At 34.7% G+C, this 13,384-nt stretch overlaps 1 protein-coding gene across 21 annotated transcripts in view; it reads right to left on the reverse strand.

Moving 5' to 3' along the window:
* Positions 1 to 13,384, reverse strand: part of PARD3 (par-3 family cell polarity regulator) — a 664,605-nt gene that overhangs the window by 293,018 nt on the left and 358,203 nt on the right. For 20 of the 21 annotated variants that reach the window (XM_042991418.1, XM_042991416.1, XM_042991410.1 and 17 more), the window contains 2 exons: positions 3,792 to 3,883; positions 1,241 to 1,324 (listed from right to left, as the gene is read on the reverse strand). In XM_042991418.1, the coding sequence (XP_042847352.1) occupies positions 1,241 to 1,324; positions 3,792 to 3,883 (176 nt within the window). The remainder of the gene's footprint in view (positions 1 to 1,240; positions 1,325 to 3,791; positions 3,884 to 13,384) is intronic. The other variant, XM_042991413.1, reaches the window with a different exon arrangement.

A 13,384-nucleotide genomic window follows, 5' to 3' on the forward strand; every position in this document is an offset into this window, starting at 1 on the left:
CAAAATTCAAGGTGAAGTTCACAGCTTGTTATATAACACTAACTGTCAAGCCTCTTACTCCAGCAGAGTTCTTGGTAAATCAGTTTCAGCTTCCAGACATTCCATAAAGCCTGTGCTCTACCAACGAGATGAAATCTGGAGTCAGCACAATTAGGACGGTGGTACAATACTCAATCAACAAACTTGAGTAAATAATTGAATCACACACTTACCACTGACATTCCATCTGTTTTTTACACTATGCTACATGCTTGCAATTCCCTGGCAACAGTGTGAACTACATCTCAAGTCACTGGTCTAAGGCCATCTGCCAGCTTTCCCCTTTCTTCTCCCAGTGTAAAGGAAGTTAAAAAATAAATAAATATAATCATAACAATAAAAGAAAGAATGAGAAGCCAAGTAGTTCATAAATAGATTTCACCAGGTAATTACTGGATGTGATTTAGGAGAGTGTGTAAGTAAACTTCAAGCACTTAACAGTTAACAGCTCCAGGGCAAGGATGCAATGCCCGTCACTTGTTGTTAACAGAGGCCCATCACCCTTAGTTGCAGTATCAATTCACAATTTAATAAACATATTAAAATAAAAATTTAATAAACCCAAGGACAGTTTTTTTCACAGAAAACAAGGCAGAAGAAAAGAAACTCATACAACATTTGAAGTTTTTAAAGATACACATTCTATAAATTAATGAAGTCATTAGCCGTACAAAATTTGACATTTGAGTGTGCAGAGATTGAAAAAAGAAGGAGCCACAAGTCGCATGGTAGGATTTAAATCTATAGCTTATTTAACTTTCACAAATTTCAAACATAATCATAAAAATCTTTCAAGATTAAAGAACTAAAAAAATGAATTTAACATGAATCCTTCCCTAAGTTACCCAGATAATTTTTATTGGATAAATTTTTCCAGAAAACTGCTTTAAGCTCTCCCTTAATTTTGGAAATTCAGCTGGAGTTTCGACTCTAAAGTGTTTCACCAATGTACAGCAAAGTACAATGTTTGCAGGGATGCGTGATGACCAATAAAATTATTAGAATAATTTAAATGCTTGATTTCTTCATCAGCCTGAGTGCTTTCCATGATTATGATGTACACGTATGAAGTAGCGAGTGCCCCCAAATGAAACTGTTCCTATTAAGCATATGCTAAATCAACACCACTCTATATCTGAGCATAAATGAAGATAAAACACTCAACATTATGATTCAATTAAAAACCTCCAAGATACGTTACCTGCCGCCTCGAGCACTGAAAGGCACTACATGGATTCCCAGAGGCCCTCCATCGTTGGGGACTTGTACGAGCTTTACCATATCACTGTGAGACAATGATGAATGAGGGAGCATGAACATGTACTGTAAACAAACCAAAACCAAAACAAAACAAAACAAAAAAACTGCTACAACACAGACACACAACAACAAAAGAGAACAAAACGAAAATCCCACCAAGCACACACACATACATGTACACATTCTGGAATAGAAGCATGGTGATGAAAGCGACATTAAACACTACATACCTGAACACTAGCCTGATGGCATGCAGAGAGAGCAATCAGCAGAAATAACTGCATTAAAATGACACAGAACCATTTCTCTCCGACCACACACTGTTCTATGTGTAATACAAGTACACGTTTTGTAAGTCAGAACTCTAGATTTCCATGAAAAATTTTCCACCGCAGTATTTATTTCAAGGACAATATAGATTAAATGAGTAAAGGTGTTTTGGCTGCAGAGCACATTAAAATTTACAAAGTGCTCCTGCATATGTCACATTATTGCTCCTTCCAATAACTCAATGAGGTAAAAGCTTTTGCTTCTGTAGGTGACAGTCCACATGTGATCCAGCCATCTTTACATCCCACTGTTCCACCATTAATTCAGTCACCATTTCCTACTTCTCTAAGTGTAACTGCAACACCGGGTATGAAACTCCTTTCTCAAAGCCAGCAGGTACCTGCTAAAAATCAAATAATTTGGGGGCGCCTGGGTGGCTCAGTCAGTTGGGCGACCAACTTCAGCTCAGGTCATGATCTCACGGTTTGTGAGTTTGAGCCCCGCATCAGGCTGTGTGCTGACAGCTCAGAGCCTGGAGCCTGCTTCAGAGTCTGTGTCCCCTTCTCTCTCTGCCCTTCCCCAACTTGTGCTCTGTCTCTCTATGTCTCTCAAAAAATAAATAAATGTAAAAAAAATTTTTTTCTAATAAAAATCAAATAATTTTCGTAAGTGTTTGTAATTGAGCTTTAAAGTCATGAAGAGATATAGAAGTAACATGAAGTTACTTCTATTACATAACTAAAGTACTTTACTATTAATATAATAAGCCAGAGTTTAATGAAAACTGGTTTAACTTAGAGAATGTAAATTTTCTAAACCTTTTATGAGATTTCACTTCCTTTATAGATTTTTCCATGTGTGTGTGTGTGCGTGTGTATGTGTAGTGCACAGAAATCTAAGCAGGTCTTATCTGACAATTTCTGAAACTAGTATTTCAATTAAATATCTAGTTGAAGCAATGTGGACAACTATAAAGGAAATGCTAATTCTTCAATTATATTACTTAAATAAAAAATAAAGTTATGCTACATACTATTAATGTCCTGATTATATAATATAAAGACTAAAGAAAATTAAAGATAGTGATATCAAACAAATCAAAACAAAATTGAGAATACATGCGTATATTTAATCACATACACTAATTAGGAAAAAATTAGAATCCTGCCATACTGCCAAAATATTTACTAATGTAATACTATTCAAGTGAATTTTTAATTTTTTATATTTTCATAGAATTTCACATCTTAGATATTTAATATCATTTGAACATCTATTTAATGATTAGCTTGTCAATTGAGAATATAACTTATAAATTTATTTTATTCCACATTCTTTCTTAAAAGAACTAGGACATGGCAAGTCTTCTCAAATGTAACAGAGACTGCTGGTTGCTATCTGTCTAAACATAACCTGGTTCTCAAAACTGTTACTCTCACTGACAGCAGTTTTTTGAGAGCCTTCCCTTGAAACACCAAGAAAAGACAGAGTTAAGAGTTTAAATGTTGATATCTAGGCCCTTTCAACTTTTACCCAAAGTCAAAAAAAAATTTCAGAATGACTGCCCTCCCTGGTCTAAGCTACCAAGGGAAGAAGTCCTAAAAACACCTTCCATTTAAACATGCCAATATTTAAGACAATTGTAAAGCTGAAATAATGTAAAGTTTTTCTTCTTCCTTTTATACCTAAAACCATGTTCAAGGTCCCTAACCTATGATTCGAATTTTTCAACAAATAGAGATTTCAACAAATCTCTCAAGAGACATTCGATTTTTCCAAATCAAAAAAATATATACTAACATGACTAATGCTTACATGATCCAACTGGTTTTTCAAGTAAAGTAGATCTACACATTTTGTTTTTAATTTAGCAAAGTTGAGGAACGAACAAATGGCCAAAACAATGACATACAAAGCAATTTGAAAACAGTTACAGTGCTGTTAAGATGACATTGTCAATCAAATACTATTTTATATTATAATTTAATAGTATTTGCCAAGGCATGAAACTCAGGACAGAACATGTGAATTTCCATGCTATACTTCTTACATTAGATAATTAACTCAATAGATGAAAGATGCTCTTTGGAAAACAAACCAATGCAACGCATGGTTTTAACTAAGCATAAACATTCCGCATGCCATATGCTTTTGGAACACTTGCTGCTATCAGTGATGCTACATGTATATTACAAATTCAGTTAAAAACATCAGTAACTTACTCCAGGGAAAAGCTGGGTATATTCTCCAAACCGGTATCAGCATGTCCAACAGGTTCAACACGACTGTTGTCTTCTTCTGTCCCATCCTCATCCTAGAGACACACAGCACAAATAGAAGCACACTCTGTGTTACATTTACTTCCATAATGTGAAAGGAAACTGGATAAAACTGGAGTTTGATAGACATTATGATCATGTTAACTGGGTCCTTCCTCCAGAGAGGATGACCTTTAATGATAAGATGGGTAGATGTATATGAAAAGCTGTATTTTAAAGTAAGTTTCCTGAGTTAGCATACCCCAGGAAGTGGGCAAGACACAACTAAAATAAGAAAAGAACTTCTACTTATGTGAACTTTCTTAACATTTTCATTTCACTTTTTGGTGTATGTTTTTGGAAGTAATTATACATTACTACAATGTTATGTTAATAAATAAATGTATAGGATATAGGTAATACGTTTAACATTTTTACTAATCCAAACAGTTGAGACCATTAAAAACCTTAACAACTACCAAACGCTTCAAAGGTCCCCAGTTCCTACTAAACCAGATTTGTCAAAATGAGCATGCAGTATGTACAATCCTAGACTCAAATCCTTCATCCTCTGAAATTTCACATAAACTTACCGTAGGCCAAATGTCTGATTATGTACTTCTGTTATGAAGTACTAAGCCTAGAAAAAGGCACAAACAGCAAAATAATCAAACCACCACTTTTGTATTCCTCCTTTTAAAATGAAATATTATGTAAAAGTTATGGTCCCACATGTTGTAGAAATTGGGTAAGTACAAATGTACTACAAAACACGAACGTGGAATAAATGTGATGGCTCATAAAAATAAATGAACTGCCACTCATGGATATGCTTACTTTATAACCTTGGCCATTGTCTTTCAATTAAAGAGTTCACTAACAGTAGAGTTGGCTTTTCAGGATCATTTGAATAATGGTAAACATGCCTGACTGATATCAGTGGTCTTATTAATCAAATTAGTAACACTTGGAATCTCTAATCATAGTCACTAAGAGGCTTAGTGTGCTTTACCTTGGATCCACAGTGCCTGGTATCCAGTAGATACCCTAAATATTTTGCTAATAAAAACAAAATCATCCCTAGAAATCTCTGGGGTATTAAGTTTCAAAACACAAAATAATAAAATTTATTTAATCCATTTCTTGGAAGTTTATACATATAACTTATATATACATGTAATTTGTTAGTCTATCCTTTCTTCTACATATAAATTTGATAACAGTGATTTTCTATGTGAATTTATTAAACCACCTATATAGGAGTCCACCATTAAAGATAAATTTTATATTTTCAACCGTGTACTTGAGAGACTCATAGAAATTTAAAGGCCATCAACAAAGACACCAATGGACAAAATGATAAGCCAAGGCCCTAGGTTCCACACATTGTTAAACAATATGTTAAATTCTTCAAGCACTATTAAGGCAACGCAGAGCAGTTGGTAATACCCAATTGACATTTCCTCTGAGAATCTGCCAAAATAAGAAGCTGGATGCACCGAATTTTTCTGTAAGTTGTGGATAGGTTCCATGTGTCCTCAGTGGTGGTGCACTGCATGAAACCAAAGTAGTTGAAGACTGATGATCCTATGTTTTAAGAGGCTCTAATACACACTTCTTAGTCATCTCTTAAGCACAAGCACACAATACATTTCAAAGGTTAACCAGCATCTTGAACCTGCCTACAAACCACACTTCACATGTAAACAAGAACTCCTACAAGTATGCTTTTCCATTGGCAATGAGGATAGGGAGGAGAATAAAGTGTTTATAAATTAGATGGAAAACATAAAAATAATCTTTCAAGTTAAAAACATTTTGTTTCAGGATCCATTAATAATTTACACACTATGAAATGCCACCATAATGTATAACCAGTGAAACACCTAGGTTGTACTATGAAACAGCCACATAAATGAAATGCCCCGAACTACAGTGATAAAACAGTAGCTGATAATTCACATATTCATTGTTCCCATAGTGGCCATTATCGGGCCCCCACGAGCATGTAGAATATTATTTCATGCAGCTGCATATGGTGTTCAGTTTAGATCACAACACTCACTGCCCTGAGGCTGAGCTGCTATTGCTGTGGGAACCACAACTTAAAATTTCCCAGCTTCGGGATGTGTAAATATCAGTTCCTGTATTGCTTTATTTTGTTGTTTTGTACTTTTAAAAAGCTGTGATTGAACATAGTTGCTTTTAGCATGAGTTATTTACTGAATTCCATTACAGACATAGAAAATGAAACTATTATTTATCCCAAATCAATATTAAAGGCCTAAAATAATAATTCAAACTACACAATGTTAAAAAATTTCCAGGTGAGAAAATACATTTCTTATCCTTTCCCTTCTCTCCATTTTATAGTAGAATGTAGCGGTTAAGAGCCAGGGTTCAAGAATCAAACAGATTTGGGTGTGAGTACTCATTTGCCAATTTTATATCCTTAGGCAATTTACATACCCCTTTTGTATTTCTATGTCTTCTTCTGTAAAACAGAAACAATAAAAACATCTTCTTCTTAGGACTATTGAGAGGGATAAGAGAATCCATAAAATAGCCATAACATGGTGCCTAACACATAGTAATTGCCCAATAAATGTTAGCTGTTATTGAAAAGAGAAATAAATAATATATGACATAAAACATACCTCAAATAAATGATTCAAGGCAGTGTTACACAACTATAATTTAAGAGTATATATTCACCTATTCATACCTTATACCTTACAAGTTAATATTAAACATACTACCTACTCAAATAGAAAATATATCACCCACATTTTAGAAACGTTCATAAAACCTGACATTTGTTGTGCTTTGCTATATACAAAGTACCTTCATTATAAAAGGTCTTTGAAATGAGAAAACATATGGAAAATATAAACAACTAAATGCAGTACACAATCAAATAAATGGCATGAGGAAGAAAGCATTATGGGTTAGGCTGAGGAAATTTGCAGAGAAAAAAACTAGATGTCAAGAACTGTGAAGAGTCTATGGTTTTGCCCTACTTGAAAGATCCTAACTTAGCCTGCATAGCTTCATGGATGCTAGCAGAAAAAACGAGACCCCTGGGTCAGAGACAGAGGGCAGTTCATTACAGCAGTAGTCAGAGTATCATCCTTCTATGCACTGGTTTCTCCAGTTGAAATTCTCACAAAGTGATGAGAAGAGAACCGGGGAACACTGGCACACACAGAAGGAACCTGAGCTTAGGGGACCCAAATACCTTACACAGGTAGTAATCATGTCTGCCCATTGCTCTGGAAGAGGACACTATACCTATCTACCAAGGCCGTCTGCTGTATAGACATCCTTAAAGGGAAAATCCAAGATGAAGGCCTCTCTCTGCTCTCAAGATATTCAAAAATGGAGGAGAACAATGGACAACACAATTTAAGCATTGCCAAATGGTACCATTTGTATGATTGCTAGCAAACCAAAAGTAGAAATATCATTAACAGATACTCTATGATAATAATGCCTTCTTTTACAAATTTTTCTCATGTTTATTTATTTTTAAAGAGAGAGTGAGTGAGCGAGGGAGGAGTGGAGAGAGAGAGTGAGAGACACACAAGCAGGCTCTGTACTGGGGCTCGATATCAGGAACCATAAGATCATGACCTGAGCTGAGATCAAGTATCAGACGTTTAAACCAACTGACCCACCGAGACACCCCAACAATGCCTTTATAAAGTAACGTGAAATTCTACTCTATAATAAAGTCATACCTTTCACACTAAAAGAAAAAAAATTTTCAGTGAATTCTGTGTTCAACCAAACAACTAAAGAAATATCAAGAATGAAATTTGAAACAAATGCAAAGTCTTTACTTCCGATGGACCCTTTCATAGGAAGCTATTTTTGGATGTGCACCAGAAAAATCCAAGAAATTCAATAAAGCAGTGGACAGAACTCAAGGAAAGCCCCAGCATAAGGCGAAAAGACAGCCCAGAGAAGCAGAAGCCAATTGTGATTAGAGCAAAAGGATAGAGAAGTCTGGAAAGTCAATCTGCATGAAAAAAATAAATTAATAATTGGTCTGATGTTTTTGAACATTTGGAGAATATTTTGACAGACCTGATGGAGAATGTGGGGGGAATTTTTCAGAAATATACAGATAAAATAAATTTTGAAAAGGTCAAAGCAGTGGACTCCAGGAACAACAAAGGAAAATGTGTAGGAAAGAATATTTCATCAGAGTACCTACTTACTTATGCAGTGAGCCACAAGTTACTATATAATGTGAGGCTTGCTATTACTTTAACTTAGATGATAGGGAGAAAATGGGGACATGGAAAGTAAAAGTGGCATAAAGGGAAAAACCATCTTCCACAGTGACAAGTCAACAGATGTTAATAACTGGTAACCAGGAAAAAGCAACATAAATATTTTATTTAGAAATATGGGAGTAAATACCTGAAAAAATTATCTGCATGAAATAGTCCCTCTGAGGAGACGGACTGGGGAAATCAGGAGGAGCAGAATAGAGAGTACTCATTTTTTCATTAGAAACCTTCCAGTATTGTTTATATATTTTTATTCTGACTACATATTTGAAATGCCCAAAGGACCTAAGGCAGGAAACCCAACGTTCCAGCAAGGCAGCATTCCGCTTTCATCTTTGGGAGCAGCAGACCACAGGGCTATCCAGGGGCTATTCTTGTGGGTCCCCGGTCCACAGCTCAGGTTCAGGAAAGGACACACATCAGAGGATGGCAAGCATCACCCTGGCTTAAAAGCCTCACGCCTCACAAAAGCTGGTACCTCAAAACAACACCATGCGCAGAGCGGCTTGTCACATATTTACAGTTTTTTGAGTCCATGTGCAATTTACTAATCAGAGGTCACTTTTACCATAAAAAGATAGTTGATGGAAGCCTTGATCAGGTTTTCAGAAAAAGATGGCCCCCAAACCCCTAAAGTTTAAATTCTCATGCAGAAGAAGGGAAAGATTTTGTTAACCTTTTACCTACCATATTGTATTGACTAAGCAATTTTTTTAAAAGATGGAGGAGCTCTAGTCAAAGGAGAGAAAAGAATAAGAGAAAATGAATACTTGATAAGCTTGGCTGAGGAGAAAGAGTTTTAGCCCAGGTTTGAAATGTGTATTAGGCAAGTGAGGGATAAAGACATATGAATTTATTTGTTCCCTGCTTCTAGGAAAAATTAATTATCTTACTCTCTTCCATACTATGAATGATATAAAGGCCAAGCCTCACTTGAAAAAGCCTCAATACAACCAATGGACAACACACTCTGAAATCACAAGCACTCCCATGAACTATGTGTTTAAGAATACTAAATTTGGCTAAACTAATGATCTTTTTAATTTCAAAAATTATCTAGTTGTATTTCTTCCTTCTTGAGTATTAAATATCTTCTCCATAGTCACAGATTTAACATATATGTGTGTGTGTGTGTGTGTGTGTGTGTGTGTGTGTTTTCTCCGAAAACTCAAGTAGATGTCATTGCAAAGAAGTAAAGGATTTGTAATTGGAACACTTAAAAATTGAATGGTGCATCCATTGACCACCACATAAAGTAAGAGCAGAAATTTTGTAACTGGTTTGCTTATAAAGCAAGGAAATGAAAAGTACACTTTCTTCTTTACAGTAACATGATAAAACTTTATCTAGAAACCAATCACCTTTATGTCTATATTTAAAGTCTAAGTTCCAAGGAATTAAAGATTTTGAATACATATGCCTACAATTTTAAAAAATAAGGTATCATTTTTAAAACATCTTATTAAAAGAACTAAAGTTATTTTGCCTCCTTAAATTTCCTGCACACCTATCTTTGATCTTTATGAAGCACAAAAGGAAATGAAAGTTCTGATGTTATCTTGTTAAACCAATTTACAATATTTTTCAAGTGTTTTTATTATTCTTAACAGTAAAATAATTTAATGGGCTCAATTATATTGCTACAAAAATGCTCAACTAAACAGTCTTTTTCACACTTCTTCGAGTGTCTCTAAGACTTTCCAAACTTAATGAGAGTCATGTTAACTACTAATGAGCTACAGCACCCAAAAAAATATTTACTTGGATGTTCACAGCGTGAACTAAATCACTTTTTTGGGGGGATCACATTTGGCAAAAAATAATTCCAAGGAGAATCTCTTTCCATGTCCCCTAAGTATCGCAAATACAATTCCAGAAGGCTTTTGTGTTAATGTTGCCACACTTGATTAATTGGTCAAATCACCAGGGAAAAGTAATTTCCCATCACATGTGGAAAACAATTGAAAACATCTGGGGGAGGGGGACTTCTCAACTGAAAATGATAAAGCTATGGCAACCTCCTAAACAAATAAAATCAGGAAATGGGTAATATAATTTTACTTCATGATCATTATATTCCACTTGAGTAAAAACATTTATGAAAAAAGCTAATTCAAATCCTTTAAGAATAGACAATGCTAGATAATAAGACCTTTTAAAATAAAAATATTTTTCTTGTACTTAGAGGGATATTAATAACCGTTCTACTTTTAAATGTAATACAGTTCATTATAACATAAACTGTACTCCACAGAACCCAGAGCTCAACACCAAATAACCGTGGGCTATATTAGGAATTACTCAGTACCTGTGATGTTAAATATTAAATGTGAGCTTCATCCCCTCAACAGGATTCCAAACATTCTCATCTCAAGTTAATACTGATCAAATGGAATGGCAAACATAGTATTTAACACAGCCCATGAAATTTTCATTTACCACAGAAATGAAACATTTCCTGTCTTGGAACATACACAACATGACTCCACACAACCCAAGGCAAAAGAAGAGTCTGTAAAAGAAGAACAGATGGTGCTGATTTATGAAAGCTATCTCACCACAGACAACAACAAAAAGTATGTATCTCTGCACCTGTTACATGTAAAGTGGAATCTCAAAATGAAGTTCCAAAATGGAAGTCTGCTTCTTGTAGATTGTTAGAATTTCAGGGCATGGAGGAATCGTATTGGAAGACATCTGGTCCAATATCCAATCACACACTGGAATCTCTTCCTTCACTTTATTCTTCCTTTTTTCCTGTGCCCCCATGATAAGGAAGCCCTTATATATTACTCCTAAGCATCACTGAATTCAATAACTAATCCCACCTAGCATCACCTGACTCACTCCTATCCATGTTTATCCCAAACAGATGACCACTCAAGTATATGTCACCACTTCAGCAATACGGAAGCCACCGCACTATTTATAGTTCCCCCACCACACACTAATGGCCAAGCAGCCCATTGCGTGATAAGATTTTAATCAGCCTAATCAATCTGATTTCAAATAGAGCCTGCTTACCAGAATAACACAATTTGTTTTCTTTTGAACATTCCTGAAAAAATACTCTAATTTATGAATTGTTGAAACGTAAGGACCTTTGTAATCTGACCATCTTGCCTTTCTAACAATAACATTCTAATCCTTATTGAGGTGACTTTTTTAAATGTTTTATTTTGGAGGTGCCTGGGTGGCTCAGTTGGTTAAGCATCCAACTCTTGGTTTCAGCTCAGCTCATGATCTCACAGTTCATGAGTTCAAGCCCTGCATCAGGCTCTGCACTGCCAGAGCTTGGGATTCTCTCCCTCACTCCCTCTCTTTCTGCCCACTCCTCTCAAAATACATAAATAAACTTTAAAAAAATAAAATAAAATGTTTTATTTTGGAAGTAAGTAATACCTGGGTAAATAAAAAAGACTTATCTTACTCATTGGCTATTAAAATACCATATTTTTTAAAAATATAACTATTTTCATTCAAAAAAATTTCTCTTTGGCTTAAAAATGATTTCCAAATTAATATCTGATTAAGATAGGAACTGAAATAATTATAAAATAAACTTTTGCTAGTGATGAGTGCAAATCACTTCTTGAAGAGGCAAAAAATACATTTTATAATGTCTAATAAAAAATAAAAATGATAATTGCTAATACATATCAAGGACCTATGATGTGCCCATTAGTAAAGAATCTACTTCTTTAGTCTTCAGTACAACCTCAGTTTAATCCTCAACATTGCCTTTAAGCATATTTCAATAAATAAAATATAACGGATTTTTACAAATTATGTACAAAAACTTTTTTCCAAACATAAGCAAGCAACATGCCCACATAATAAGTCCCCAATGATATGTACACAGTGCAGTTTGGATAACAGACCTGTGTTGCTGACATGCAAACTATTTGCTAATAAGGTTCACTAAACACTGTACATGAGAGCACATCTAGAGATGTACTGGACACACCCAGCACGTGCAGAGCTACAATGAACCACTGACCTGGGCAGGAGACCTGCCTCTGCCATGTCCTTATTCATGTCACCAAGCCCTGCTTTCCTAATCTGAATAAAGGAAATAACTTGGTCTGTCTCAGAAACTGTGATGGGCTCACAGAAATCACTACATGCAAAGCACCTTACATATAAAAATAACATTTTTGGAGAAAAAAGAATGAATTTTACTAAACATCTAAAACACAATACAATCCGCATATACACTCTTTCATTTAATCTTCACACCAAGGTAGGAATTTTCATTACAAGGAAATTAGGCCTAGAATAGATTTCAGATTTCCCTGCAGTGGGTGAGCTAAGATTTTGAAAATGAGATCTGTGATTCTTGAGTTTTGTCAAGGTTTTTCAATATATTTTACTCAAGGAAGAGTGACCTAAAACTCTTAAGTAATGCATGTGATCCTAGCCAACTAACTAGTTAGTGCCAGGGCCAGGATCTGTGAGAACAAAAAATATAATAAAATTTATGTGGCAAAACAAATATTCAAATCTGAACATATAATAAATGAACTTTCATACAGAGTGACAATTACTATTAAAATTGGGGGGGGGGGTCCATTTTAGGAGAAACATAGAAATAATGAACATCGGGAAATGTTACCAGAGGTTCTATTTAGGTGGCAAGAGTATAAATGATTTTAATTGTGTCTTTATAGCGTTAAGTATTTTTACCACGAGCATAAAATCTTCTTAAAATAATGAAAGGCTATTTTTACTGTTTTTTTAACCTTACAGTACTTTTATACATTAATTTTTATTACATAATATCATTATATTAGAATTTCTCTGAAAGTGACTTTGCAAAGAATCAAGTGCCTAAAAAGAAAATAGGACAACATAGGGCAGTACAACGATGGGATTACTCGTTGGTATTGATATACATTATATTTAATCAGTCTTAGAAATCAAGCAGAGAGATTTTTTTAATATTTGGGTGTAGTATTCCAAACGGCAGAAGAGATTAAGATGAGAAAAAGACTTATTAAGATGCTGTATAAAATAAATGAGATAATGAGAAGAAATTTCAATAAATCAGAATCAAAAAAAGAATGGAGGTAAGAGTGAAGAAGAGACACATCAAAACAAGTTCATCACTGGGCTCTGTGGTCCACAGGTACTTAAAAGGGTTTTCAATAGGGACAAAGATAGATAGATAGATAGATAGATAGATAGATAGATAGATAGATTTTACCCTGCTTTATATATATATACCCTGCTATATATGCTATATATATATATATATTT

The sequence above is a fragment of the Panthera tigris genome, chromosome B4 (assembly GCF_018350195.1).
Source record: "Panthera tigris isolate Pti1 chromosome B4, P.tigris_Pti1_mat1.1, whole genome shotgun sequence".
NCBI lineage: Eukaryota > Metazoa > Chordata > Mammalia > Carnivora > Felidae > Panthera > Panthera tigris.